Consider the following 25,619-nt stretch of genomic DNA (forward strand, 5'->3'; position numbering starts at 1 on the left):
TGTCACATCCTGTCGAGCTCTGTCCAATTAGGTCGCTCTGTCCCGAGTGATCGACCAATGGAAGAAAATATCAGGGTGACACTGGACACACACAAACCTTTGGGCTTCACTATTGTCTATGCAGCATGGACACCAGCACCAGCTCCTGCATCACATGGCTAGCTTGTCTGGGAAGCTAAACAATGTTTTGCTGTGGTATAGTCCTTGGATGGGAGACCACCTGGTGGGAGTGGTGTTGGAGGACCAGTAGGAGGTGCTCTTCCGCCTTGTTACATGAATAATATCCCCATCCCCAATGCCATAGGTGTCCTGTGAGTGAGCACCGTCCAGATGAGAGGTTAAAACAAGGTTCCCATGGGCACTCATTGCCTTGGTAAAGTTGTTAAACTGGCCTTTCTTCCATCATGGCCACCTAAACATCCCTTGATATCTATTGTAATTGGATCTTTCAGTCCTCTACTCCAGTGGCTCTCAACCTTTTTGACATGCGAGGGTGATAAACTCGGGACCCCCAGGTTGAGAACCACTGCTCTACTCAACACTGAGATAGCTGATGTGTGGTGAGCGTTCTGGTGCAAACTGGTTGCCGTGGCATGCATCACCCAGGTGGGTGAGCTCAGGTGACAAGAATTTATTAATGAATATACTACATTAATAGTACATACATTAATAGTATATTAATAGCACAATGTACACTAATGTTAATTTTGTATTATTTTGTTGATGATGATTGTATCATCTTTTGTCTCTTCCTTGACTGAGCTCACTGTTTGTTTGTTTTTACCACTGAGCAGATCATCAGTGACACTCTCACTGGCATGTATCCACCACTGGAGGGCTCTATCGGTTGGCAGAGAAATCCCCTCTAGTATGTGAGCTGGCAGTGGTACGAGATCCCTGGCCCACAGAAGTTCAAGGGCAGAGGGGTGAGAGAAGGCAGAGCGCAGCGGGACGTGTTGGAGGGAGGAGGAAACAGGAAGGCTTTGGGTGTGGTTTCAGACGGGTCGCCGACGTCCTCCAGGCTGTCCTGACTGACCTGCTCCCCCCAGCTGCCCGTGCCTGAATCTGGGCTCTGGAGCTCCGGCCTCTTGGCCTGGGGCTGCTCTACTCGCTCATAGTCTGAAGAAACCGGAATCGTTGCTTTGCTGTTAATGGCACCAAACACGTGGTGTAAATCTGCAACTTTTCCCTTCTCTCCCTTCATCTCCTCTTCCCCTCCTCCTCGCAGCTCCTCACCTTCACCACTGATGCTGTCTACTTCCTCCAGGCTCTCCTGACTGACCTGCTCCTCTTCCCCGCTGCCCATGCCTGAATCTGAGCTCTGGAGCTCCAGCCTCTCGGCCTGGGTCTGCTCCACTCGCTCATAGTCTGAACAAACCTGAATGGACCCTCTGCTGTTAATGCCACCAAACAATTTGTGAAACTCTGCATCTTTTCCCTTCTCTCCCTCCATCTCCTCTTTCCTTGTTCCTTGCAGCTCCTCACCTTCACCACTGATGCTGTCTACTTCCTCCAGGCTCTCCTGACTGACCTGCTCCCCCCAGCTGCCCGTGCCTGAATCTGAGCTCTGGAGCTCCAGCCTCTCGGCCTGGGTCTGCTCCACTCGCTCATAGTCTGAACAAACCTGAATGGACCCTCTGCTGTTAATGCCACCAAACAATTTGTGAAACTCTGCATCTTTTCCCTTCTCTCCCTCTATCTCCTCTTCCCTTCCTCCTCGCAGCTCCTCACCTTCACCACTGATGCTGTCTACTTCCTCCAGGCTCTCCTGACTGACCTGCTCCTCTTCCCCGCTGCCCGTGCCTGAATCTGAGCTCTGGAGCTCCAGCCTCTCGGCCTGGGTCTGCTCCACTCGCTCATAGTCTGAACAAACCTGAATGGACCCTCTGCTGTTAATGCCACCAAACAATTTGTGAAACTCTGCATCTTTTCCCTTCTCTCCCTCCATCTCCTCTTCCCTTCCTCCTTGCAGCTCCTCACCTTCACCACTGATGCTGTCTACTTCCTCCAGGCTCTCCTGACTGACCTGCTCCCCCCAGCTGCCCGTGCCTGAATCTGAGCTCTGGAGCTCCAGCCTCTCGGTCTGGGGCTGCTCCACTCGCTCATAGTCTGAACAAACCTGAATGGACACTCTGCTGTTAATGCCACCAAACAGTTTGTGAAACTCTGCATCTTTTCCCTTCTCTCTCTCCCTCTCCTCTTTCCTTCTTCCTTGCAGTCCCTCACCTTCACCACCGGTCATACTGATACTATCCACTTCCTCCACACTGTCCTCACTGACCTGCTCCTCTTCCCCAATGCTGATGCCTGAATCTGGGCTCTGGAGCATGCAGCGCTGGGCCTGGAGCTTCTCCACCCTCTCATAGTCTGGGCATACCTGCATAGCCTTGCTACTCTCACTACCTTTGAACAACAATGGCAGAATCTCCATGTTTCTCCCCTGCTCTTCCTCACTGCCTTTCTCTCTGTTGGCCTCTTCCCTCTGGACAGCAGCGGGCCCGTAAGGTGAGTCAGCGCCGCATGGCTCCAAATTTCCCTCAGTGAGAGAGGAGAGAGGGGGAGGACATAGCTTGGAATAACTGGAATTCCTGGAAGTCGACTGGTTGCTGCTGTCCCATATTATCTTGTCCAGTAGCAGTGCAGCGTCTTTCCCCCAGGGCGAGATGCCATCCAAAGCCTTGGTGACCTTGACAGAGACGATGTCCACCGGCTTCAAGAAAGACTGGAAAGATTCGCTGGTAAACTGAGGTTTCAGCCAAGTCTGGAGGAGAGAGGGCGGAGGATGAAGAGGAGTGGTTGAGAAGGTGAAAAATAAAGAACTATATGGGCCATAAGGTTCTACATCAGAAATGTTTGTAAATCTGTAACATAGTCAACAGAGTGGGAATTCTTTGCAGCCAGTATGAGCATTTGTATCTTATTCTCTGCTGCTGCAATGACAATTTGCCCTTGTGGATAAATAGACGGTATTATTATTATTATTACCATATCATGTCTGATGAGTCACTTTTTCCATTTGAAAACATACATGGGCGAACACAATGTCTAATGTGTTGTGTTATTGTGCTGTGGCTTATTGATATGTGAGATCTTATGTTATTTTTAATATGCATTTTTCTTTTAACATTGTTGTTGTTTTTATGCTTACGCCGGCGATAGCCAGGCCGGAGGCATTATGGATCCGGGTTGTCCGTCCGTACATACGTATGTCCGTCCGTACATACGTATGTCCGTCCGTCTATCCATCCGTCCGATGTTCGTTAACACGATATCTGAGGAACGCCTTGACAGAATTTAATCAAATTTGCCTGAAACATCGACTTGGACTCAAGCATGAACTGATTAGATTTTGGTGGTCGAAGGTCAAAGGTCAAGGTCACTGTGACCTCTCGAACACCATTTTCAAGCTTGTTAACGCTATATCTCAGGAATGCCTTGACGGAGTTTCATCCAATTTGCCTCAAATGGCGATTTGGACTCAAGAATGAACTAATGGCGGAGGCATAAATCCGCGGTGCGGTCGTTCTAGTTACAGTATAACATGCTAAACCAAATTTCTTCACTGCAACAAATGTCAGTGAAGCAGTTTCAATGAAACCCGGCCATAAGGAAGCTCAATGAAGCCTTTCATAGAGAAAGATGACTGCAGCATTCTCATCCAAATAAGTGACAAACGTGGAGATTTCTTTTTCTACATCTTACCTGGAAATCTATGTGATGAAGGAAGGACTTCGCCGGGTCTGGCAGTGGAGGACCTCTGATCTTCTTCACCACGTAAACCCTGAGACAGAGAGAGACAATCTGAGAGCAAAGCTGACAGAAGGAATTGTACTACACTTGAACAAACAAGAGAGGCAGGAGTGAGCAAAATTGAACACATTTTTACATCGCAGGAGACACAAATATCTTTGAGAGCTGCTTATTGGTTGCGTCTCCTGCTGCTTACCAGGTGCTTTTCTTGGTCCTGAAGAACATGACAGCCAGGAACAAGACCAGCACTGCGCCTATGACGGTTCCCACCAGAGTGTCCAACTGCAGGACATCAGGACCAGCTGACAACCACACAGAGCAGAGCATGACACATTGACCACAAGGGAAGCATTCATGTTGATGTTGCGCATCTCCGTTGCGCAAACGGTGCGCTTTGGAGACGTATGATTAAATGGGTCTTAAATGGCCTGCATTTATATAGCGCTTTTATCCAAAGCGCTTTACAGTCAGTAGTTACATTCACCCATTCACACACCGATGGTGGCAGGCTACCACGCAGGGTGCTGGCACACCAATGGGAGCAATTTGGGGTTCAGTATCTTGCCCAAGGACACTTCGACACGCAGACTGGAGGAGCCGGGAATCGAACCACCGACCTCTTTTATCCAAAGCGATCAGTGGACGACCCGCTCTACCTCCAGCTCAGCCTGTCTCTACAGGGTCTTGGGGGTCGCAAAATACTTCTCTCCTTTTCCAGGAAGCTCATTGGTTCATGAGCGGTGCCTTTTAAGGTTTAATCTTATCCTTGCAACTTAACCTGTTATCGACCAGGTTAACTATAAAGCATGAAGTTGCTATGGAAATATATCTCGGTAAGAAGTTAACTAGCGTCGTAGCACGGCAAACCCAGGGTTAAACCTGAAGTTACCTCGCTAAACCACTAATCTTGCTTGATCTAAATAGGCCTACGGATTTTGGATACTTAGACTGAGTTTACAAAAAAACACATGCAGGTTTTATTGAGTAGACCTATATTAATCTGCTGTATAGGCACTATAGGCAGAAACGGCAGCAGATCAAATGTCTGATGTGAATAAAAGCGGTGACTTTAGACAGTCCTTCAGTAACAGACTCATATCCAACGCAGACTTTGATTGTGACATGCAGTAAAGCTCCGTTAATCCACTTTGATGTGGCTTTCAAGTCTGACGCTGTAAAATCCGGAGTTGTCCATATTGCATTGTGATTGACTAGTTGTTACAAACCACGCCTCTTTCGTGGGCACGAGCTCCTGTTCACGAGCATTTTCAGGTGCACAAGCTCAGAGCTGGATAAAGAAATCCCAAATTGACAGACCCAGCTGTTGACCGGCGTCGTGGTACCGATCAGCTTGATTGCTTTGATCTGGTTAAGCCAAACCAAATCAAGGGACAGATCCTGGATCTGTTTATCCTCCATTTGTGGTATGGGCCTCTGGAAGTGAATGGCATCAGCCTGATTAACCTGTGTGGTGCGAACATAGGACTCGGACCTGGGTCTTGCAATGATCAAATGTTTACTTTATTTCCTATAAAAATTACAATGCTAAAATTAAGGGAAAGGGGAGTTGGAATAATTGTGGCACAGGTATTCAGCTTGGTGTCTGAATGTCTCTCTGGCTGAATCTAATGAGCTCACAGGTGAGCCACATTAAGTAGAGTCAGTGTTAGTTGGGTCATCCATGACGGCTCTGTGACCGTGGAGTCAAACCAAATCAAATTGCAACAACTTGACTGTATTTTAGTATCTATACTTACAGTAGTAGGCCATGTTTGCATTTGGCAATCTACAATACAAACTTTTCCATTACCTGTTGGTGGTGGCTTAGTAGTCCCAATGGACGATACCCACGATGCAGTGGGGCCCCAGTCACTCCAGATTGAACAATCTCCGCTGATCTGGACTCGAACCCGCGCCTCGTACCTCTCCCCTTGTTCCAGTGAGTCTGGGTCCAGCTCTGTCTGACACGCCACATTCTTATGACACTCTTTGTTCCGCACAGATGCATCCTGGGAAAGAATGTGAGAAACTTTCACGGATGAAAAATAAAATAAAAAAGTGGATGTTACATCTTTCTAACTGTTTTTGCCTCATAATCCCACACAAACTCTCTCTCTTACTCTAGTATTAACCTCACTCTCGCCGGCAAACATCATTACTGTTTTTGTTTGTTTCATACATAAACTCGACCACAAGTCAAGGATCAGCCAGACATCATTTGTCTCACGTTCACTCACACATTTCTCTGTTTTATTCTCTCTGACACTATCATGCAGACTCACAACTCTCATACAACACACGCACGCACGCGCACACACACACACACACACACACACACACACACACACGCACACACACACACACACACACACACACACACACACACACACACACACACACACACACACACCTTCCATGACTGAGCCTCTTGTTTCCATTGGAGTTGACAGCTGTACAGAGACAAAAATGGGTTGTTCTTCACTTCAGGGGACGAGCAGGAGACGGTGGTGAAGTTGACGTCTGGCTTTACAGGAGGAATCAGCTTTACTGAAATATCACACACACACACACACACACACACACACACACACACACACACACACACACACACACACACACACACACACACACACACACACACACACACACACACACCTTTTTGTAAGTCTAAATAATGTCTCAGACTATTTTCAATGATGCAAGACTACTTCCCCTAATCAATGTCTGATTAACAATCTCATTCATTAATCCATTGTTCCTTCCATTCATCTCTCTCTCCCCCTGCAACAATGCCCTGTTCAGGTTACATTACTCATTCATAAATATGCACGCCGTCATTCTGTCCAATCAATGTCTCCCACACTTTCCCATGCTCTCCCTCTCTCTGGCCTGCTGGCCAATCACCTAACTGGAGTTCTATATCATTCCCTCGTATTTTAGAGTGTTGTGACACTTTGTGTGTCTCCCCTCAGTAATGGTCTTACCGTAGCAGTTGCTTTGCCCCACCTCCTCCCCTGAACACCACCAATGTCATGACTCCTGTAGAATTCCCTATGGGGGATTCTCTATCCTATAAATCACTGATGTCCTCCTCACGTCTCAGAGGAGCGTCATCATACCATGGAGTCATACGCCAAATCTAAGTGTTGTTTGTTGCATCATTAAAGTGTATTGTACTTTCCTTCTAGTCTCTCATCATTGAAATATAGTTCACAGACTCGGCCTGAGATTAAGTAGTAAGGAGTAATATGTAATATTATGCACAGTAGGCTGGCTGTGTATGATCCATCATACTCACTGTGGCACACTGGCTTGAAGTTGATGTTGATCAAACTTTTCTTCAGAGGCTCACAGCTCACATGAATGGAATATACATAGAAGCTCGAAAAGACCTGAGAAAAATGTAAGTAAAGACAATCATGAGAAAATCCTCAGTATGATGGCAGGCAAAAAGACTTTGTGTGGGAAAATAGACTTTATATCAACTTTGACCATTGAACTTTTTACTATTGTTTGTTGGGTTGTAAAGGTGGTGATATATTTGTCATCACTGTCAAATGTTTTGGATGAGTGGCAGCCAATTGCTTAAAATGTATCAGTGCATAATGAAGGTTTTCTTTCTCAAATGGGATATTCACTGTTTGAAAAACTTCACACAGACTCTTAAACAAGCGCAAAGTCGCAATACATGCTATATATATATATATATATATATATATATATATATATATATATATATATATATATATAATGCTGCGAATACATTATGCACATTTCCAAAATGCAAGATGGCAGGGGCAGCCCACCCTATTCTGCCACTGCCTGATTTTAGCCAATGGGTCTGAACACAACACACTTTACACACATGACCTCCATGCCAAGTTTCAGACCCATCCCACATTTCCAAATTTCCCCCCACTGCCCCCTTTTAGCCAACTGGCATGAACACACACACACGCACGCACGCACACATACTTGACCTCTACTCCAAATTTCAGTCTCCTAGGGCAAAAACTGTGCCCGCTAAAATGAACTTTTTGTGGACCAATCACCCGACCGACCGACCGACCGAGTGACTTATACCTTATATCATACAGCTGCTGGTCGCAGCTAAAAATGGTTGATGGTAAATACCCAGTCAGTCACACAATTAGAAACAAATGATAGGCCTAGTACTTTTGAAGGATAGGTAACTGAAGTCCTTAAAATGTTAACACTTTTACAGACTGAATATTGAGATATTTAGGGAGATTAAAAGCTTGGCATCCAGTGATGTTTTGTTTGTTTGTTTGTTTGTTTGTTTGTTTGCTCACTTGTTTGCTTGTTTATTTTTATACAGAAGACAGGTTAATACTAATAATAATGTTTGGTTGCTGCTGTGTTTCGGGGTTAGACTCAGTAGGTGTATTGACTCACATAGGTGCCACTGAAGACCAGAGAGCATTTCCTCAGCGCTGGTGTGGAGTTGTCAAAGGGTTCCAGGTTACAGGAGGTGCTGTGGTATCTGAAACAATTGTAAAAGATCAATGTTCATTTCATTTCATATTCCACGCTGCACACAGAATGACATGTAGGCTACACACAGAGAAAGATGAAGGTGCAAGCTGCAACCAAAAATGATTCTTCCACAAAGAACCTTTCAAGAACATTTGGAGTGATGTGAAAAATGTGGAAAATAACTCCTCAGCCTATATAATGTGTAATTGCAAATGAGGCTATACAAGGGCAGATAAACAACACAATGCAGGTGTTTGTCTAGCAAAGGAGTGCAGAAAGGTTCTTTGTGGAACCAGAAATGGTTCTTCAATGGCATCATTCCAAACAACCATTTTCAGCACCTATTATGTTTCTGCATGTATCTATCTGTCTGTCTATCCGGTGTTGTTTATATGGCGGTCATGCTTACGGGCTTGGTCTTGGCTTCACCCTGCTGGCATAGAGGGTGCACACGGTGTCCGCACGCATGTCGATGCGGTCCGACACGTATGTGCTATTCCACACACATGTGATCTTGTTATTGTAGTCAGAGAAGCAGCTGAGACCTGTGGGAGGCAATGCAGATGAGTCTGTCACCTTTTGTTGTTGTTCTCGGGTCTCTTGTGAAAAAAGAACTTGAGTTCAATTAAAAAAATAAACAAATGAATAAATTAATCAATCAATCCATCAATCAATCAATCAACCAATCAATCAATCAATCAATCAATCAATCAATCAATCAATCAATCAATCACCATCAGGTGGGCGGCTGCAGCACCCCTGGTTTTGGCCGGCACAAACTTGAAGCAGAACAGGAAGGAGGAACAGCAGACATGTTGTCTTATCCACCTCCATTTAGGAGGTCATGAAACCGGTCTGGAATGAAGATCTCAAACTGCAGGGTGGATTGGTGGTTGATCTGGTGGTTGGTGGGGAGTCACTGCAGCTGGATGTGGAGAGCTGTCACTGCTTTCTCCTTCTTCTCATCCTACACAGAAGAAGATGTGATGATGCTTTGGTGTTCCTCGTAAGGACTTCACTTCATCACCTTGGAGAGCGCCATTTGTTGTGTGGGGTGCGAAAAAGGCCTGCTGTGTGTGTGTGTGTGTGTGTGTGTGTGTGTGTGTGTGTGTGTGTGTGTGTGTGTGTGTGTGTGTGTGTGTGTGTGTGTGTGTGTGTGTGTGTGTGTGTGTGTGTGTGTGTGTGTGTGTGTGTGTGTGTGTGTGTGTGTGTGTGTGTGTGTGTGTAGGCTTATTATGTGTGTGAGAGTGAATCCACTATGATGTCAATGGTTGGACCACGTAATGAGCAGTGAAGTCTCACTCTCTCTCTTTCTCTCTTGTAACCGACCACTTAAAAAAGTAACCGACAATAGCATGTCTTAATGCAGGGCTTCCCGACCTTTTATGGCTCGTGACCCTATTTTGATGTCGCAAAAATCTAGGGACCTACGACATTCAGATTCCGGTACACCATCGATAATATCATCAGTGACATTGTCAGTGATGTCACATAGTATGCTTCTTTGCCCCCGCAGAATTCTGACTTTAATCTGAGAATTCTGACTTTAATCTCAAAACTGACTTTATTCTCAGAATCCTGATTTAAAGTTATAATCTCAAAGATTTTCATCTAAATAAAAATAAATAAATTAATAAATTAATAAAGAGCAGTGGTGGAAGAAGTACTGAAAGTTTGTACTAGAAGTACTGTTACCTTACTGAAATATTACTCAATTACAAGTAAAAGTGCTGGTGTTAAAAATATACTTAAGTAAAAGTAAAAAGTACTCTTCTAAAAAACTACTCAGAGTATTAGTTACTTTTTTAACCATCGATTTTTAATAGCAGGCTGTCACAGGCATTCACTTGAAACGGGAGATCCATGTAGAAAATACATTATACACTTTCAACAAAGCATATTTCTCTAATAAATTATATGAATGAAAGATCAATCGCTTCTTAGTATCAACAGGGAGCAAAACCCTAAATAACTGAAAACTGCGGTGGGTGTGAGGGGTCTGTCAGTCACACCTGCTTTGCTCTTCCCCCAGATGTTATTCATTTTAATAATACTGGTAAGCATTTGACTCTTAAAGAGGGAAACATTTGATCATATGAATCTAGTTAATTTGCATGTCACCTCAGAGAAGACAGGACACTGCTTTCAAGTCTGAAATGTACCTAGATTTGCTAGAAGGATGAACATTTCACCTTTTCTTTTACAGAACTGTTTTTTTATTGCTTAACTGTGAGTCTGTGACTGTTTTATTTCTGAACAGAAGGATTAGCCTCGCCTCCAATAAACAAAAACTGCTGAAGCTGTTGCTGTGCATTTATTTGAAAAGGAATAGGGCCCACATGACATGCAAGTAAAATAATATCAGCAGCACAGACATCAGCACTCAGCAACACTTTTTCCAACAATAAAGAAAATAAATGTTATTCACATAGCGAGTAACTGTTATCCTTACACCACTATGATTTGTTTCCAGACTTTTCAAGATGTGCTCTGTACTGATACTGAACCAGTGGATTGGAAACAACTATTATGAAATAAATGGTTGTATTTTAATTTAAATATTTGCTTTGATTGAAACAAAAATCTTGTCATTAGTATTTTTTTATAGCCTATAGCAAGCTAATAGGAGTTAAACAGGTCATAATTCCCTCTCTCAATTTTATATTGCTGTGAAAACACAGTACTGTGCACTGCAAACTATTTGGGCTTATTTTTATTGTTTTTTTTACGGAATACACATTGAATATCCACACTGGGTAGACTAGCCTCTATACCTAATATATACAATCAATGCTCTATACCCATGGTCACCTATTAGGCTACATTGCCACCTGCCCTCCTAATATGGTCGGACAACGGTACATGTCATGACGTGTCACAGAGCAGGACGCATGGCACAAGGAACTTTCATCACTGCCTGGGACCACATATTTTGGGATTATTTTATCAAGTGGATTATGTCAACGAACGGGACTTGCGTGGCGTCTGTGGACAATGCATATCTTGGGTGGCATTTGGCTTCAGGTTTGTCTTTCACTTTTGTGAAGGGTTCAGCATCATGTCGCTTCCTCCTGAGTCCTGTGTGGACTGGTCTGTCATGCAAGTTCGCAACCAAATTAATGATCAAATTTTTAGCAGTGAACAGGAGGGGGCGTGTCACGTCACGTGTGATGCACGTGATTCAATACTTAATCAAATTCAAAGTGTTTAGACAGTCACTCACGTCTGCACACAGGCTTGAGTCAGTGACAGAGACAGGGCGCTTGACAGCGAATTCAGCGGACAGATCAGAGGGGAAAGACAGGCGGGGGGGAATTAATGTACCAAACGGCCGCTACTCGATAACAGTATCGATAACTAAGGTTCATTGCCCCGTTTGCGATCACTTATTGGCTGCGTAAAATGCAGATCAAAGGTTTGGAAGTATGATTTAAAAAGTAACGAAGTAGATTACATGGTGCAATCCATACTTAAGTAAGAGTAAAATTACAGACTTGAAAAAATAACTTACAAGTAAGCTACCCAAAAAAAAGTACTTAATTACAGTAACGTGAGTAGTTGTAATTCGTTCCTTCCACCCCTGATAAAGAGTCACTCACAATGTTGATTGAGGCTATGGTCCATTAATGGAAGCCTTTGCATATAGTGACATTATGTGACATTAGTAATGTCACATAATGCAACACTGTTTGGATCTCACCTGCAATTACCACTCATCGCCATAGGTGTCACCTAAGAGAACAAAGCTGAAATATTAGAGATTATCACTTTAAACTCAGAACTACAAAATAACTAACAATTTTAAAAAATCGCAAGTGACCCTAATCATCTTCGGTAGTATTAAATTGGTAAAAAAAAACAAAAAAACAGGTGACCCTATTTGAATTCCAGGCGACCCCACTTAGGGTCGCAACCCTAAGGTTGGGAACCACTGTCTTAATGAGTGCCCCTCCAGTGGAGAAAATGTGATACAGTGCCCCCGGACTCCCCTAGTAGGCTACTTTTCCCCCAGTGGCTGGCTACGCCATATCCTACTCCATAAAGCCCTGCATCATACATGATGCATCAGAGCTCTTTGCATGCTGGTGGGGCCCCACAGTGCGGGCCCTTTTTATTTTTTTCGCCCCTGCCCTTCCAACAGCCTGAGTCCACCACTGCGCGGAGACATCAAAATCAAAAGTCCACACAGGGTTTTTCTGCGTGTTTCTTACCTGTTGATAAAGCTGCTGAGGACCTGCCTCGAAGAGATTGTTTCATTCCTCTCACACAGGGACCGGCTGCTCTCTTTCTCACCGCCGCCACACACGGCTGCAACACATCGATTTGTCACCTACACAAAAGAGAGATCAGGTTCATCACACTCTTTGAAGATTACTGTCAGAAAATGAGTCATTTCTCTTTAAGTCTTTTATCTGGTGTCAGTTTAAATCCACCTCCTCCCCTAAAGGTTAGAAGTGCAAGAATTGGGGCGTCCCGATGGCTTACCGAGAAGAGCGCGTACCGCCGTACCATATAAGGCCCAGTCCTTCCTGCAGCAGCTGAACCTATAGGTTCAAATGCAGCCTGCAGTTATTGCTGCATATCCTCCTCTATCTCACTCGCCCATACCTGTCTCTCTCTATCTCTGCCAATTAAGCACAAAATGCTTAAAAGATCATCTCTCTAAAGTCATCTGTTAGGCCTGTGCTTTTTTGAGTGTCAATGGACCTTGCTCAAGTATTTTACTTCTAGCCTACTTCTTAATAGCTACATATTTTAATCTCAGTAGGCTATAGCTAACTTCCGGACGGAGTGTTTGCATTTTCAGAAGATTTAGATTTACACTACACTTTCAAACAGTAGGCCTATCTCAAAATATGTGGTGTGTTTGTTGTTGTTTTGCATGGGTCTCCTTTGCGACAGTTCTTTTTATGTAAAAGTGCTTTCAATAAAACTGGCTTCTCTTGACCGGAGCAACTGACCAGTGCTGCCTCCACCTCATGGTAAATGGACTGCATTTATATAGCCATTTTATCCAAAGCGCTTTACAATATGCCTACATTCACCCATTCATACACCAATGGCGGCAAGCTACCACGCAGGTTGCTGGCGCAACCATCAGGAGCAATTTGGAGTTCGGAAGCTCGCCCAAGCACACTTCCACATGTGGACTGGAGTAGCCGGGGATTGAACCAGCGGCTTCTTTCATCCAAAGTGGATGACAGGATGTGGTGTGTGGGTTATAGGCCTACACAGCCCACTGAGAAACACCTACACCTACAGTCACAAATTCACAAATAAACTCTCACCCCCATGTAGAATAATGCAGAATATTATAGACAATAAATGCAGTAACTGACATTTTTGTCATGATTGGCATTCTTTTTGATAGCGCACCTCAAATAACCCCTTATTTGACTTTTTTTTTAATTATTACACGGATCAGCTGAATGTTCAATTCATATTGGCCAATGAACCGCTGCTTCACTAATATAAGGTCTACTCATGTCAGACATGTCACTGCCAATTTGATTTTTGATTTAACTCATCAACGTAATCACATTTGGTGAAATGAGCAGTCTGTGTTTCAGATTGAGTCTGACACAAATTATGTGAAAATTACCTTCCTCCCAACACAAACTGGATTCTGTGACAATAACATGAAGCGGACGTTTTGACTGACAGTTAATTTTAGGCAACTAATAACAACTGTGGTTACGGTTAAAGGCTTCGGTCATGGTTAAATAGGTTTCACTAAATGTATAACCTAAAAGCTGGGACTTGAACCCAGGTCATCGGTATGAAGGTAAATGCAGACGTCCACCACAGAGTTTCAATGTCCCACTGCTTCCTGTTCAGTCATACCTCCTTCCTACACCTTTCATGATGCAAACACATCATTCTCTCACTTTGTGTGCATGGAACACAGATTCTAAGATTTCATGCTTATTTGATGACATTTCAGGAGATCAGCCTGAACTAACCACACTGCAGACAAACACTCGGCTAATCCTGAGGCTGGAGACAAGGCAATTGTAGATAAGATAGATAATCCCCCCCCCCCCCCCCCCCCCCGATTTTTTTAGCCCATTTTTATCCCCCTTAGTGCTAATTTACTTTTATTTATCCTGGTTGCTACTCCACCCTCTGCCGATCTGGGGAGAGCCGAAACTGGCTCCATGCTTCCTCCGAGACATGGGCAGTTAGCCAGCCGCTTCTTTTCACCTGACAGGGGAAGCTTCACTGGTAGGACATAGCACGTGGGAGGTTCACGCTATTCCAACCGGTTCCCCTCCCTCCGAACAGACGCCCTTAACTCATTGAGTGCCAGCCACTTTTGGAGAACGGACGCTCCCAGTGCCAGAGTTTCAGAGCTTTTTTCAGTGATTTCTCGAGGCCCACAGAATATTGTGTGATATTACTATGTAAACAATGAACACGCAAAAAGAACGATGAGACTCTTTTCTATCATCAGCAAAAACAGGTTTATTGATATCATTTTCCGTTCTTTAGTTATCAGCCGGAGAAGATAGCTTGATTTAACAAAAAAGAGCAGTTTTTTTCTAGAAGCTGAGATAATGGCCCTTTTGTGAAATTAAACATTTCAAACACATCACTGACTCTGAAGCTAATTTTCTGATGTAGTCACACCTCAAAAATAATTTCCTTCAATAAAACAGTGAAGGCCAGGGAATTTTGTTTGGCAGAATAATATTTTTAGCTGCAACCAGCAGTGCTGGCCCCTGCGTGCGCTGCTGGTTGCAGCTTCTTTGCTTTCTTGATTTGCTGCTGGTGGGCATCGGATATTCTGGCTTGCGTTTGCCAACCCTGTCCTGCTGCCTGGGTCTGTCTGGGTCAGTGTTGTGTGCTGCTCTGCGTGCCCCCCCCCCCCCCCCCCCCCCCCCGCCCCGCCCCGCCTCAACTGCACACTCCTCCGTATGGGAGGTGGCTCTCTGCTGAATTTGCTCTGCACTGTGAAGGGTGCGCGACATCCAGCTTTTTTACAGCCTTCCGCGTGTGCTTGTCACCGGCTCCTATGCTTCCAGTTGAGAATAATAACTCCACGGCTGATCATGCGGATGGGCTGTTGCAGCGGACATGGAGGAGCTCAATTGTGGGAGCAGATTGGCTGCTGCGGGCACATCTAACGTTAAAACGCTTCATGCATATCGATGCATACGGATGCGATGCGATTTCCGTTTCCCCAACGACTTATTCTCTGTTTTTCTCTGCCTTTCTGTTAACCTGGAGAGCACTGTCGCCACCTAAGGGTTCTGTAAAATAGGTTATAGACCTCCAATAGCTACAATAGTTGTACAGGAAATGCGGAAGGCTTTGATCGACGTCCCACCGTCAAAAAACGCATTGGACGTCGAAAGACGTCCGTGGCACTCTACGTCACTATTTAATTGGACGTCGAAAGACGTCCATGGCACTCAATGAGTTAACGACCAGAGGAGGAACCACATTAGCAACCAGGATATTGCATGTTTTGGTGAAGGGGGTTCCTATATGAAGGAAACCCCCGGGAGGCACGGGGAGAACATGCAAACTCCACACAGAAAGGCCCTTTTTGACGACCCCACGCGATACATTTTATTTCTGTGTCATGCACCATATTCATGGTGCCCACTGCCCAGCCCGTCTGGGCTTACAAGACACAAATCATTCAAGTTCAACAATACAAACAAATCAACAAACAAGCTACAAAAAGCTCAAACATAAACAAGACAGAGTTGTATATTCAGATGAACAACTTCTCCATTCTGAGTTTCCAAGCACTCCCAATAAACCTAGCCAAACTGAAGACTTCATCACTGAACAACCATTCCAACTTTGCATCATCTCCTGACCAAAATAGTTCAGGTTTCTTATTTTGCATTAACTGAAATAGAGACAATCTTGGTTCCTCATATAGCGTACAATGAAACAAAAAATGAAATTCATCTTCCACAACACCTAATTCACATGCATTTAGTACATGTATTTGTATTTAGTAACTGTTACAGTTCTGCTACATTGTAGCCATATACTGTAGTATCCTGTACACACATAACCTGTTATCCCAGTTACATCACATATTTACACATGGGATGACAGTACAGCCTCAGTCCTCCTGTTACCCAACAACTCCACCAGGTGGGTTCAAGTTAATTGTGCCTCTACTGTATGTTTAGCCTATCGCTTCCATAATTTAACGTGTTTAAATCTTGACATTTTGCATACATAACATAAATGTCCACTTTGCTAATTAGGCTGATTGATATAACACAATCCGCCTATATTTCAAGTTGATAAAGGCTTTTGATTGATTGATTGATTGACTTTATTTGGTGATAAAAACAGGACATAAGACAACATATCACCGAGGATAAAAACACAATAAAGCCCGAAGGCTTATTTCCATTGTGGTCCCCATGGAGACAAGACAGACAACGTAAATACGTGTAACAAAGAAGTGCAAGTGGGAACATAATTTAAAACTAATACAACTCCATTAAAAGATAAATTACTAACTCAGTTTATAATTTTAAATGTTCTGTTCTAAACACTCGCTGCTGGTAGCTCTGGAAGATCCTCTGCCGCACAGGAGGTGATGTATTTTTACATTTCCAGCTGCACCAACGCAGAGATTTGTTTAAAATAACTAGAAGAAGAACTCAGGACTTATATGAACGATGTGATCACCGCTATGGCTGAACAGATGTGTTCAAATCACCAGAGCGGATGAGGGAAAGGGAATGAGAAATGCTCCTCGTTCCCTCAACGCCCTCCATCACTGGGCCCTTGAGCAAGGCACCGAACCCACAACTGCTCCAATGGCTGCAAGCGGCCAACGGGGACACCTCGGCATTCCGAAATGTCGGCACTCCGAAATACCGGCATTCCGACAAAATTGAGATCTGTCTCGCCATTGCGAAAGAACCCTCCCCCAGACCCTAACCCTAAACCTAACCTCTCCCACCCCCCAAGCCTAAGCCTAACCTAACCTCTCGGCGAAACATTTTTTGGAGATAAAAAAAAGGGCCGCCTCTCCGAAAGCATAGAAGTCAATGATCGGAATGCCGACACTTCGGAATGGCGAGGTGTCCCCGCGGCGAACAGCAGAGGACTGTGGTTTTAAGGTCTGTGAATGCGTCACTGTATCAGTGTGAATCAGGGTGTTTATGGAAATGTGCTCAGTCAGCGTTCATCAGAAAAAGGACATGGAAACATTACTACAGAAGAGGCAACGTTTGCCGATACATTAGATTGCATTAGATTACAGGTTGGTAGATTTTGTTGACACTTTGTGATTTGAAGGAGATTATGCAATTTACTCTATTATCTGTTATGCAATCTTTTCAATCTGACTGAAACAAACTGATGTTGAACCCTGCATGGCAAATAAATAAATAAATAAATAAATAAATAAATAAATAAATAAATAAATAAATAAATAAATAAATAAATTAATGAATGAATGAATGAATGAATGAATGAATAAATGAATAAATAAATAAATAAATAAATAAATAAATAAATAAATAAATAAATAAATAAATAAATAAATAAATAAATAAAATAAGATCAACATTCAATCTTTAGCCTTATTATTCATTCCAGTGTTACTCTTTTCATTTTATTTCTCTTAAAGTCGAGCTGAAATGGGATCAGGGTCTGTGATGATGTATTCTGACTGAAACAGGGTAGAGAGGTGGGACATATGGGGAGGGGAGGAGTTTGATTTGACCATTGTAAAGTGGAATTAAAGACTGGAATTGACATTGGCCAATGCTGGTGCTTGAATGCTGCGTAGGGCTTGTTCTGCCCCCAAATCATCGAGTAGGATCCTCGATTTGGGGCAGAACAAACCTGCACTACTCTCCACTGCAAAATCATGTATTTTACAAATCTGAAACCTACTGGTGTCATGTTTCAATAACAGTCTATGTACAAACACAATACAATGTAAATACAGCCCTGTCGAGTGCATACTGTACTCTCTGGCTGTCTCACTGCGCGAGCCCCCAGGGCAGAGGACCAGGAGGCTGCCTCCGGGCGGATAGCCTTTCTGGCGAAATTCTGGCGTTACAGCAGCAGTAATGACAGTACAGTAACACAACATAACTTATATCAAAGCAGACAAGGGGGTAGGTGTCGGTAAGAACTTGTAAAACCAACAACAACAATATATAGGCTATACACATATTTACACAACTACTACAGTGCTCCTGCATTTTTCCATAACTGTCCACTATAGAATATGATAGAATACTGTAGCGAATCAGCAGTACACATACAGGGGTGAGCATTGGTAGTGTCTCAACTACAGATAGGAACTGATGTGTGGGAGTGTTGTATTGGGGAACACTATGCTGTGGGGATACTTCCGGGGAGGACTGAGCATGCGCGTCAGTCTCCACACACTGCTAGAAGGGAAGGCTGCTAGCTATGAGCGTGACAACCGCTGAGAGTTGTAATATAACTAACTGAGAATAAAGAACCTTGTACCAACAAGAAGCCTCTGCCTCATGAGTTACCAGGAACGTTACACTGGCGTCAGAAGTTTAAACGGTGAATATTGCCTCCAGATTCGGCGAAATGGTTAACAAGTTCCTGAAGAAAGAGCGCAAACGACTCAATCGAGAGGCGGGAAAGGCAAGAGCCGGGGCAGACTACCAGGCGTCCGAGGAGGAAGATGTCTGGGTACGCAGCCGCTACCACAGAGAGCCAAGTGGGAAAAACAGCAGAAAGCCTGGGGTTGGTGAAGATAAAATCCGGACTAGACAGCGCTATCACCGTAGCCACGGAAGCTATCCCGCGGCTCAAGGGAGCTAGCAGGCAAGCTAGCGAGGCGGGAGAAGGAGCGGAGGAACCGGGGCCGGTGAGGGTGAAGATCGAGCGGGTTGACATTGCCGCTGTAGCCATGGAGGCTGTGCCACAGCCCAGCGGAGCTAGCCTGCGGGCCGAGGACAAAGACGGGACACGGGTCGAGGCGACAAAGGACAGCGGGCGGCGAGGAAGAAAGGAAATCACCCCGCCAAAATTCAACGGTAAAGGCGAGTGGGAGCCATATTGCACAATGTTTAACGTAGCAGCGGACATGAATGGCTGGTCGAGGGAAGAGAGAGCCAGTCACTTGGTGATGTCGCTCGAGGGCGAAGCTATAACATGTGTGGCAGCAATGGCAGACACAAAAGACTTAGACATTGTGATGGCGGCCCTGAGGAGGCGGTTTGGACGGTGCAAAGAGGAAGGCATCATGGTCGCGGAACTGTGTAACAGGCGCAGGCGACCAGGGGAGTCGCTGCGAGCGCTGGCTACAGACATTGAGATCCTCAGCCGGCGTGTGTACAGCCGGTTGCCGCCAGAAGCACTAGACGAGCTAGCACGAAATTACTTCATCCAGGCTATCGCGCCGCGAGGGCTAAGAGAGCAAGTAATGTTGCAACGGCCAAAGACACTAGAAGTGGCGCTGGAGCTGGCGTTTGAAAGAGAGACAGTAGAGGGCTGGGCCATGAACAGCGAAGAGGGGAGAGCTGTGCCCGTGGCGAGAATGGCAGCAGAAAGCCCGATACAAGAAGAGCCAGCGTGGAAGACGGCGTTGACAGAGCAAGGCAACAGGGTGAAAGAACTGTCCGAGTCAGTACAACAGCTGACAGAACAACTGCTCCGCAGAGCGACCCTGCAGCCCAACCCCGCTCGGCAGCCCACCCAGCGGAACAACAGCTGGGCCAGAGGGAGCATGATGTGCTGGGGATGTGGACGCCCCGGGCATCGGGAAGCAGACTGCCGCCGGAGAGCGTGGAACCAGGGAAACGGCACAGGGCCCGTCCAGATGGGACGAGACGGGTCTACGATGCCACAGTCCCCGTAGCCACGTCATCGCAGGAAGGAGCCCACCGACAGCAACGGGGAGGTGGGGCTCCGCCGGGCCCCGAAGTAGACGACATCGCCGGAGCTGTCAACATGCAGAGCGGGCCGCGCGCGATGAACGGCTGCCATGTTCCAGTCTACCTACAGGGGAGATACTGCGCCGCCCTGGTGGACACGGGGTGTACGGCAACGCTGGTGAACGTCAACATGATGCCCGAGGGGACGCGCCTGGAGCAGCCAGCAGCACAACGGCTAAGAACAGTATCCGGTGAGTTCATGCCAATGAGGGGGAGGGGACACGTAATGATAACAGTGGGGGGACAGACAGTGGACTTTCCGGTGTGGGTGGTAGAAATGATGGGGCCCTGCATCCTGGGGGAAGACTACTTAACGCTAAACAAATGCACAGTAGACCTAGGAAAAAGCACATTGACATTTGCAGGGGGGCCAGTAGTCCAGATGGGCCACCCTCCCACCGTTCCAGAGGAGAGAGCTAATGTAAATAACATCACTGTATATCGCGTCACCGTAGAGCATGAGCCCCACCCAGCAGACCAAGCCCCTCCACAAAGCCCCGCCCCTAGCCCACCTCCAAACACTTGCCCTCAGCCAGCGCAACAGGCAGAGGGGGAGAGAGAGAGGTTAGAGATGCTCAGGGGATTGCACCAACGCCAGAGCGAAGGGTTAGAACCCCAGCAGAGCGATGAACTGTGGAGGGTACTAGAGGAATATAAAGACATTTTCGCCATGTCGGATGATGAGCTAGGCTGTACCCACCTGGTGGAACACGAAATAGACACTGAGGGGGCGCGACCCGTCAGGTCATATCCCCGTCGGGTCCCAGCAGCGAGGAGAGAGATAGCGAACGAAGATGTAGAGAACATGCTGCGGGCGGGGATCATTGAGCCATCAGACAGCCCGTGGGCGTCAGGGGTAGTGCTGGTGAGAAAGAAAAATAGCCCCAAAATGCGATTTTGTGTAGACTATAGGGGGCTGAACAAAGTGACAAAAAAAGACGCATACCCGATGCCCATCATCGAGGAACTGTTAGACGCCGCGGGAGAGTCATCCTGGTTCTCATCCCTAGACCTCCGTAGCGGGTACTGGCAGGTGCCCCTCCGCGACGATGCCAAACAAAAGACCGCCTTCCGCACAGAGAAGGGGCTGTGGCAGTTTCGAGTACTCAGTTTCGGGCTGTGCAACGCACCAGCAACGTTCGAGAGGTTAATGGAGAAGCTGCTGGGAGACATTCCCCGATCCGAATGCGTCGTGTATTTAGATGACATCTTGACACACGGGGGCACGTTCCAGGCAGCAGTGGGGGCGTTACGAAAAGTCCTGCAGAAGATAGCAGAGGCGGGTCTAAAGTTACACCCAGACAAGTCCCACTTTCTGAAGAGGAGAGTGGAGTTCTTAGGGCATGGCATCGGCGCGGGGGGCATTCGCACCCTGGAAGAGAAGACTCAGGCGGTCATGGAGTGGCCCACCCCCAGAAACAAAGGCGAACTCGAGAGCTTCGTAGGGCTAGCCGCATACTACAGGAAATTCGTAAACGGGTTTTCTAAAATAGCGGAACCACTGTTCAGGCTAAAAGAGAAGAACGCAGACTTCCACTGGACGACAGAATGCCACCTAGCCTTTAAAGCCCTCAAGAAAGCGTTGACCGAGTCTCCGGTGCTTAGAGCACCAGACCCCGCCCTGCCGTTCCTACTAGACACTGATGCCAGCAACGGGGGTATGGGGGCCGTGCTGTCCCAGGCGGGGCCGGACGGGGAGCGGGTGGTGGCGTACTACAGCAAGACGTTCGATAAAGCAGAACGTAACTACTGCGTCACCTGCCGGGAGCTCCTCGCCGTAGTAGAAGCACTACGACACTTTAGATATTACCTCCTGGGACAGCCGCGGTTCACCATACGGACCGACCACTCGGCGCTGCAGTGGCTGTGGTCCTTCCGAGAGCCGGAGGGGCAAGTGTGCCGCTGGTTAGAGAAAATGGCAGACTACAACTTCACGATAGAACACAGGGCAGGGGCGCGCCACGTCAACGCAGACGCCCTGTCACGACGACCCTGCGCAGAGAGAGGGTGTACGTACTGCGAAAAGAGAGAAGGAAGAGAGAGAGAGCTCCAAGAGGAAGCTAGGATCTGCCCCAACCACACGGGGGATGGACCAGTGTGCAAGACGCTGCGGATGGCAGAGGCAGCAGATTGGAGGGGCCACCAAGAAAACGACAGGGAGCTGTCGCCAGTACTGAAATGGGTAGAAGAGGGCCAGAAGCCGCCCTGGGAAGAGGTGGCAGGGGCCACCGACACAACCAAAGGGCTGTGGGCAGGGTTCGACACCCTGAGATTGAGTAGCAGAGTGCTGATGAAGTCCTGGAAGGAGCCAGCGACAGGAGAACATAAGTGGCGGAAAGTAGTGCCGACAACGCTGAGGGAGGAGGTGTGCAGGAGCTGCCATGGAACTGTAGGGGCTGGGCACTTTGGGGTAAGCAAAACCCTCCGTCGCATCAGACAAGGCTTTTATTGGGGGAGGATGGGGAGAGACGTACAGGACTTCTGTCGACGCTGCGACCTCTGCGCAGCGTACAAAGGCCCGTTAGACCAGTCTCGCGCCCCGCTCCAACAGCTAGCAGCAGGAGCCCCCATGGAGAGGGTAGCAGTAGACGTGATGGGACCTTTCCCACGCTCAGACAGTGGAAATCGATACGTCCTGGTCGCCATGGACTATTTCACAAAATGGCGAGAGGCGTACGCACTGCCCGACCAGGAGGCGGGGACCGTGGTCGACGCACTAGTAACCGGCATGTTCAGTAGGTTCGGAGCACCAGAGACCCTACACAGTGACCAAGGGAGAAACTTTGAGTCACGAGTGTTCGCCACCATGTGCGAGAAACTGAACATTAAAAAGACACGGACCACAGCATTGCACCCCCAGAGCGATGGCCTTGTAGAAAGATTCAATCGAACGCTGAAAAAGCAGTTGGCCATCCTCACGGAGGAGCACCAGAAGGACTGGGACACGCACCTGCCTCTCATCCTCATGGCCTACAGATCTGCCACACAAGAGTCCACCGCCTGCACACCAGCTCTGCTCATGTTAGGTCGAGAACTGCGGACACCAGCAGAAATGGCGTTCGGCAAGCCACCAGATGCACTGGACGCTCCCCCGGGGCGAGAGTACGCCAGGAGGCTACAAGATCGCTTAGAGTCCGCTCACAACTTCGCTCGGGACCAGCTAGAGAAAGCAGGCATGAAACAAAAAAGGAACTATGATGTGAGGGCAAAGGGAAACTATTTCCAGGGGGGAGAGTTGGTCTGGGTGTACACACCCCGGAGAAAAAAAGGGCGTAGCCCTAAACTGGACTGTCACTGGACAGGCCCATGCAGGGTCATGGAGAGAATGGGGGATGTGGTGTACCGAGTGCAGATGCCACTTGGTGGCAAGAAGGTACTCCACCGAGACAGGTTGGCCCCATACCGGGGGGGGTGCACCTTTCCCCCAGATCTCGGCCGCCCGGCGGTTTCACCTAGACAGGCTGAAAGAAGGACTCTGTTTCCACAGAGAGGGGCGTCCGGCCATGACCGGGCGGCCCCCACTCAGGGACTTGAAGGCCCAGAGACACTGCAGGTGGGATCAGCCCCGCAGGCAGATTCACAGAGACTAACACGGCCACGGAGAGAGCCAAGGGCTCCAGGACGCTTTAACAACTTTGAGTTGTATTAAAAAAAAAAAAAAAAAGAGAGGAGATGGTGGTTGGAAATGTTGAAATGTTGTAACAGAAAGTAAAGGATGTGCATGACATGAGATATTGTGGGGGAGGAGATGTGGGAAAGTCTGAGATTGAAACATAAAATGTGGTTGAAAAAACAAAGAAGCTGTTAAAAAAAGATGCTGGGTGTGTTTTGGTACAAGGGGGTGTGTGATGTGGTATCAACGTGGGCGTTGACCTTATTGTTGGGCGGGGAGTATGTAGCGAATCAGCAGTACACATACAGGGGTGAGCATTGGTAGTGTCTCAACTACAGATAGGAACTGATGTGTGGGAGTGTTGTATTGGGGAACACTATGCTGTGGGGATACTTCCGGGGAGGACTGAGCATGCGCGTCAGTCTCCACACACTGCTAGAAGGGAAGGCTGCTAGCTATGAGCGTGACAACCGCTGAGAGTTGTAATATAACTAACTGAGAATAAAGAACCTTGTACCAACAAGAAGCCTCTGCCTCATGAGTTACCAGGAACGTTACAATACTATTCAACTACTGTAACAAAATGTGCAATGTGGACAAAAGTGCACACGTGTCCAATGTACATTAGCAATGTGACTTTAATAGTGTCTTTATATGAGGGGAGGGGAGGAGAGAGTCTCTCTGTACGGGAGTGATTATATGTGGTTATTGCGGTGGTCACGAAATACCTCATGTAACGGTCTTTACTGGAGGGGAGCTATCAGGGCCTCTGACTGAAAAGGCTCTGTTGTAGAGGGGGTGTTGTGTCATCCATTATTTTGAGCAGCTTGTGCAAAATAAGTGAAGCTGCAGGGGAATCAAACCAAATGATCTCCCCTCTTTGGCAGATTTTTTAAAATATTATAAGAATGATAAAATGAACAAGACTGAATGGGATAAAAAAAAAGTGTTTGCAGTGCACACGCAATCTATATTTATTTTGTTCTTTTTCCTTTTCGGTTAACAGGGGAAGTAACAGGTTACCACTCCTTCTCAGGTCAGCTGTTTGGATGTGCTTTCATAAAGGTCAGAGTGTTGTTTTTCTCAGAAGTTTGTTCCATATTTCTAACAGGTGCACTTCCTGCTCAAAGCACATTCTGTTCTTCATGCAGCACGACATTATTATGATTCAGAAGACTGTTTCAATAATGTTTGCATCATTTCAACCATGTCAAGTGAGTCATTGAGTTCCTTCGGAGAACATGATGCATTATAGAACACCCATTCATGCAGTAAATTGACCGGTTACAGTGCACGGGTGTGTAATGTTGATACTAGCAGCACGACCGGTATACTCATTCCACAAACAACAACAAAAAATACAACTTCTCATTTTGTGCTTCAATGAGTGCGTTTACATGCACACCAAACTGATAACTGTGAGTAATCAGTTTATGGCAATAATCTGATTTCTGCGTTTACATGCACTTTAATAATCCGACAATAGGAAAAACCCGGGTTTACATGATTCAGTCAATTAGTCAGATTTCTCTCCAGAAGGCGGCGGTAATTCAACTTTTTACATGCAACTTGTACATGCGCAGATGTATAAACCCACAAGAAACCTGAGGCCTGTACTACAAAGCCAGTTTAGTGGTTTAGCGAGGTAACTTCAGGTTTAAACCTGGTTTGGCCGTACTACAAAGCAAGTTAACTTCTTAGCGACATATATTTCCATAGCAACTTATGCTTCACACTTAACCTGGTCCGTAGCAGGTTAAGTTGCAAGGATAAGATTAGACCTTAAATCCACCGCCCACGAACCAATCGAATCAGCAGTTTGGAAAAATGGCCAACCCCTTTCT

The 25,619-nt window shown here is 46.4% G+C and overlaps 1 protein-coding gene across 1 annotated transcript in view; it reads right to left on the reverse strand.

The window, feature by feature from the left end:
• Nucleotides 1–777: 777 nt before the first annotated feature.
• The window catches only part of LOC310774624 (uncharacterized protein), a 48,582-nt gene continuing 23,740 nt past the window's right edge, over nucleotides 778–25,619 (reverse strand). The window contains exon 2 of the mRNA XM_083634718.1: nucleotides 778–2,443. Coding sequence (XP_083490844.1) covers nucleotides 866–2,431 — 1,566 coding nt within the window. The 5' untranslated portion in view covers nucleotides 2,432–2,443 and the 3' untranslated portion in view covers nucleotides 778–865. The remainder of the gene's footprint in view (nucleotides 2,444–25,619) is intronic.

This window comes from Poromitra crassiceps, assembly GCF_964638095.1.
Source record: "Poromitra crassiceps genome assembly, chromosome: 4".
Taxonomy (NCBI): Eukaryota; Metazoa; Chordata; class Actinopteri; order Beryciformes; family Melamphaidae; genus Poromitra; species Poromitra crassiceps.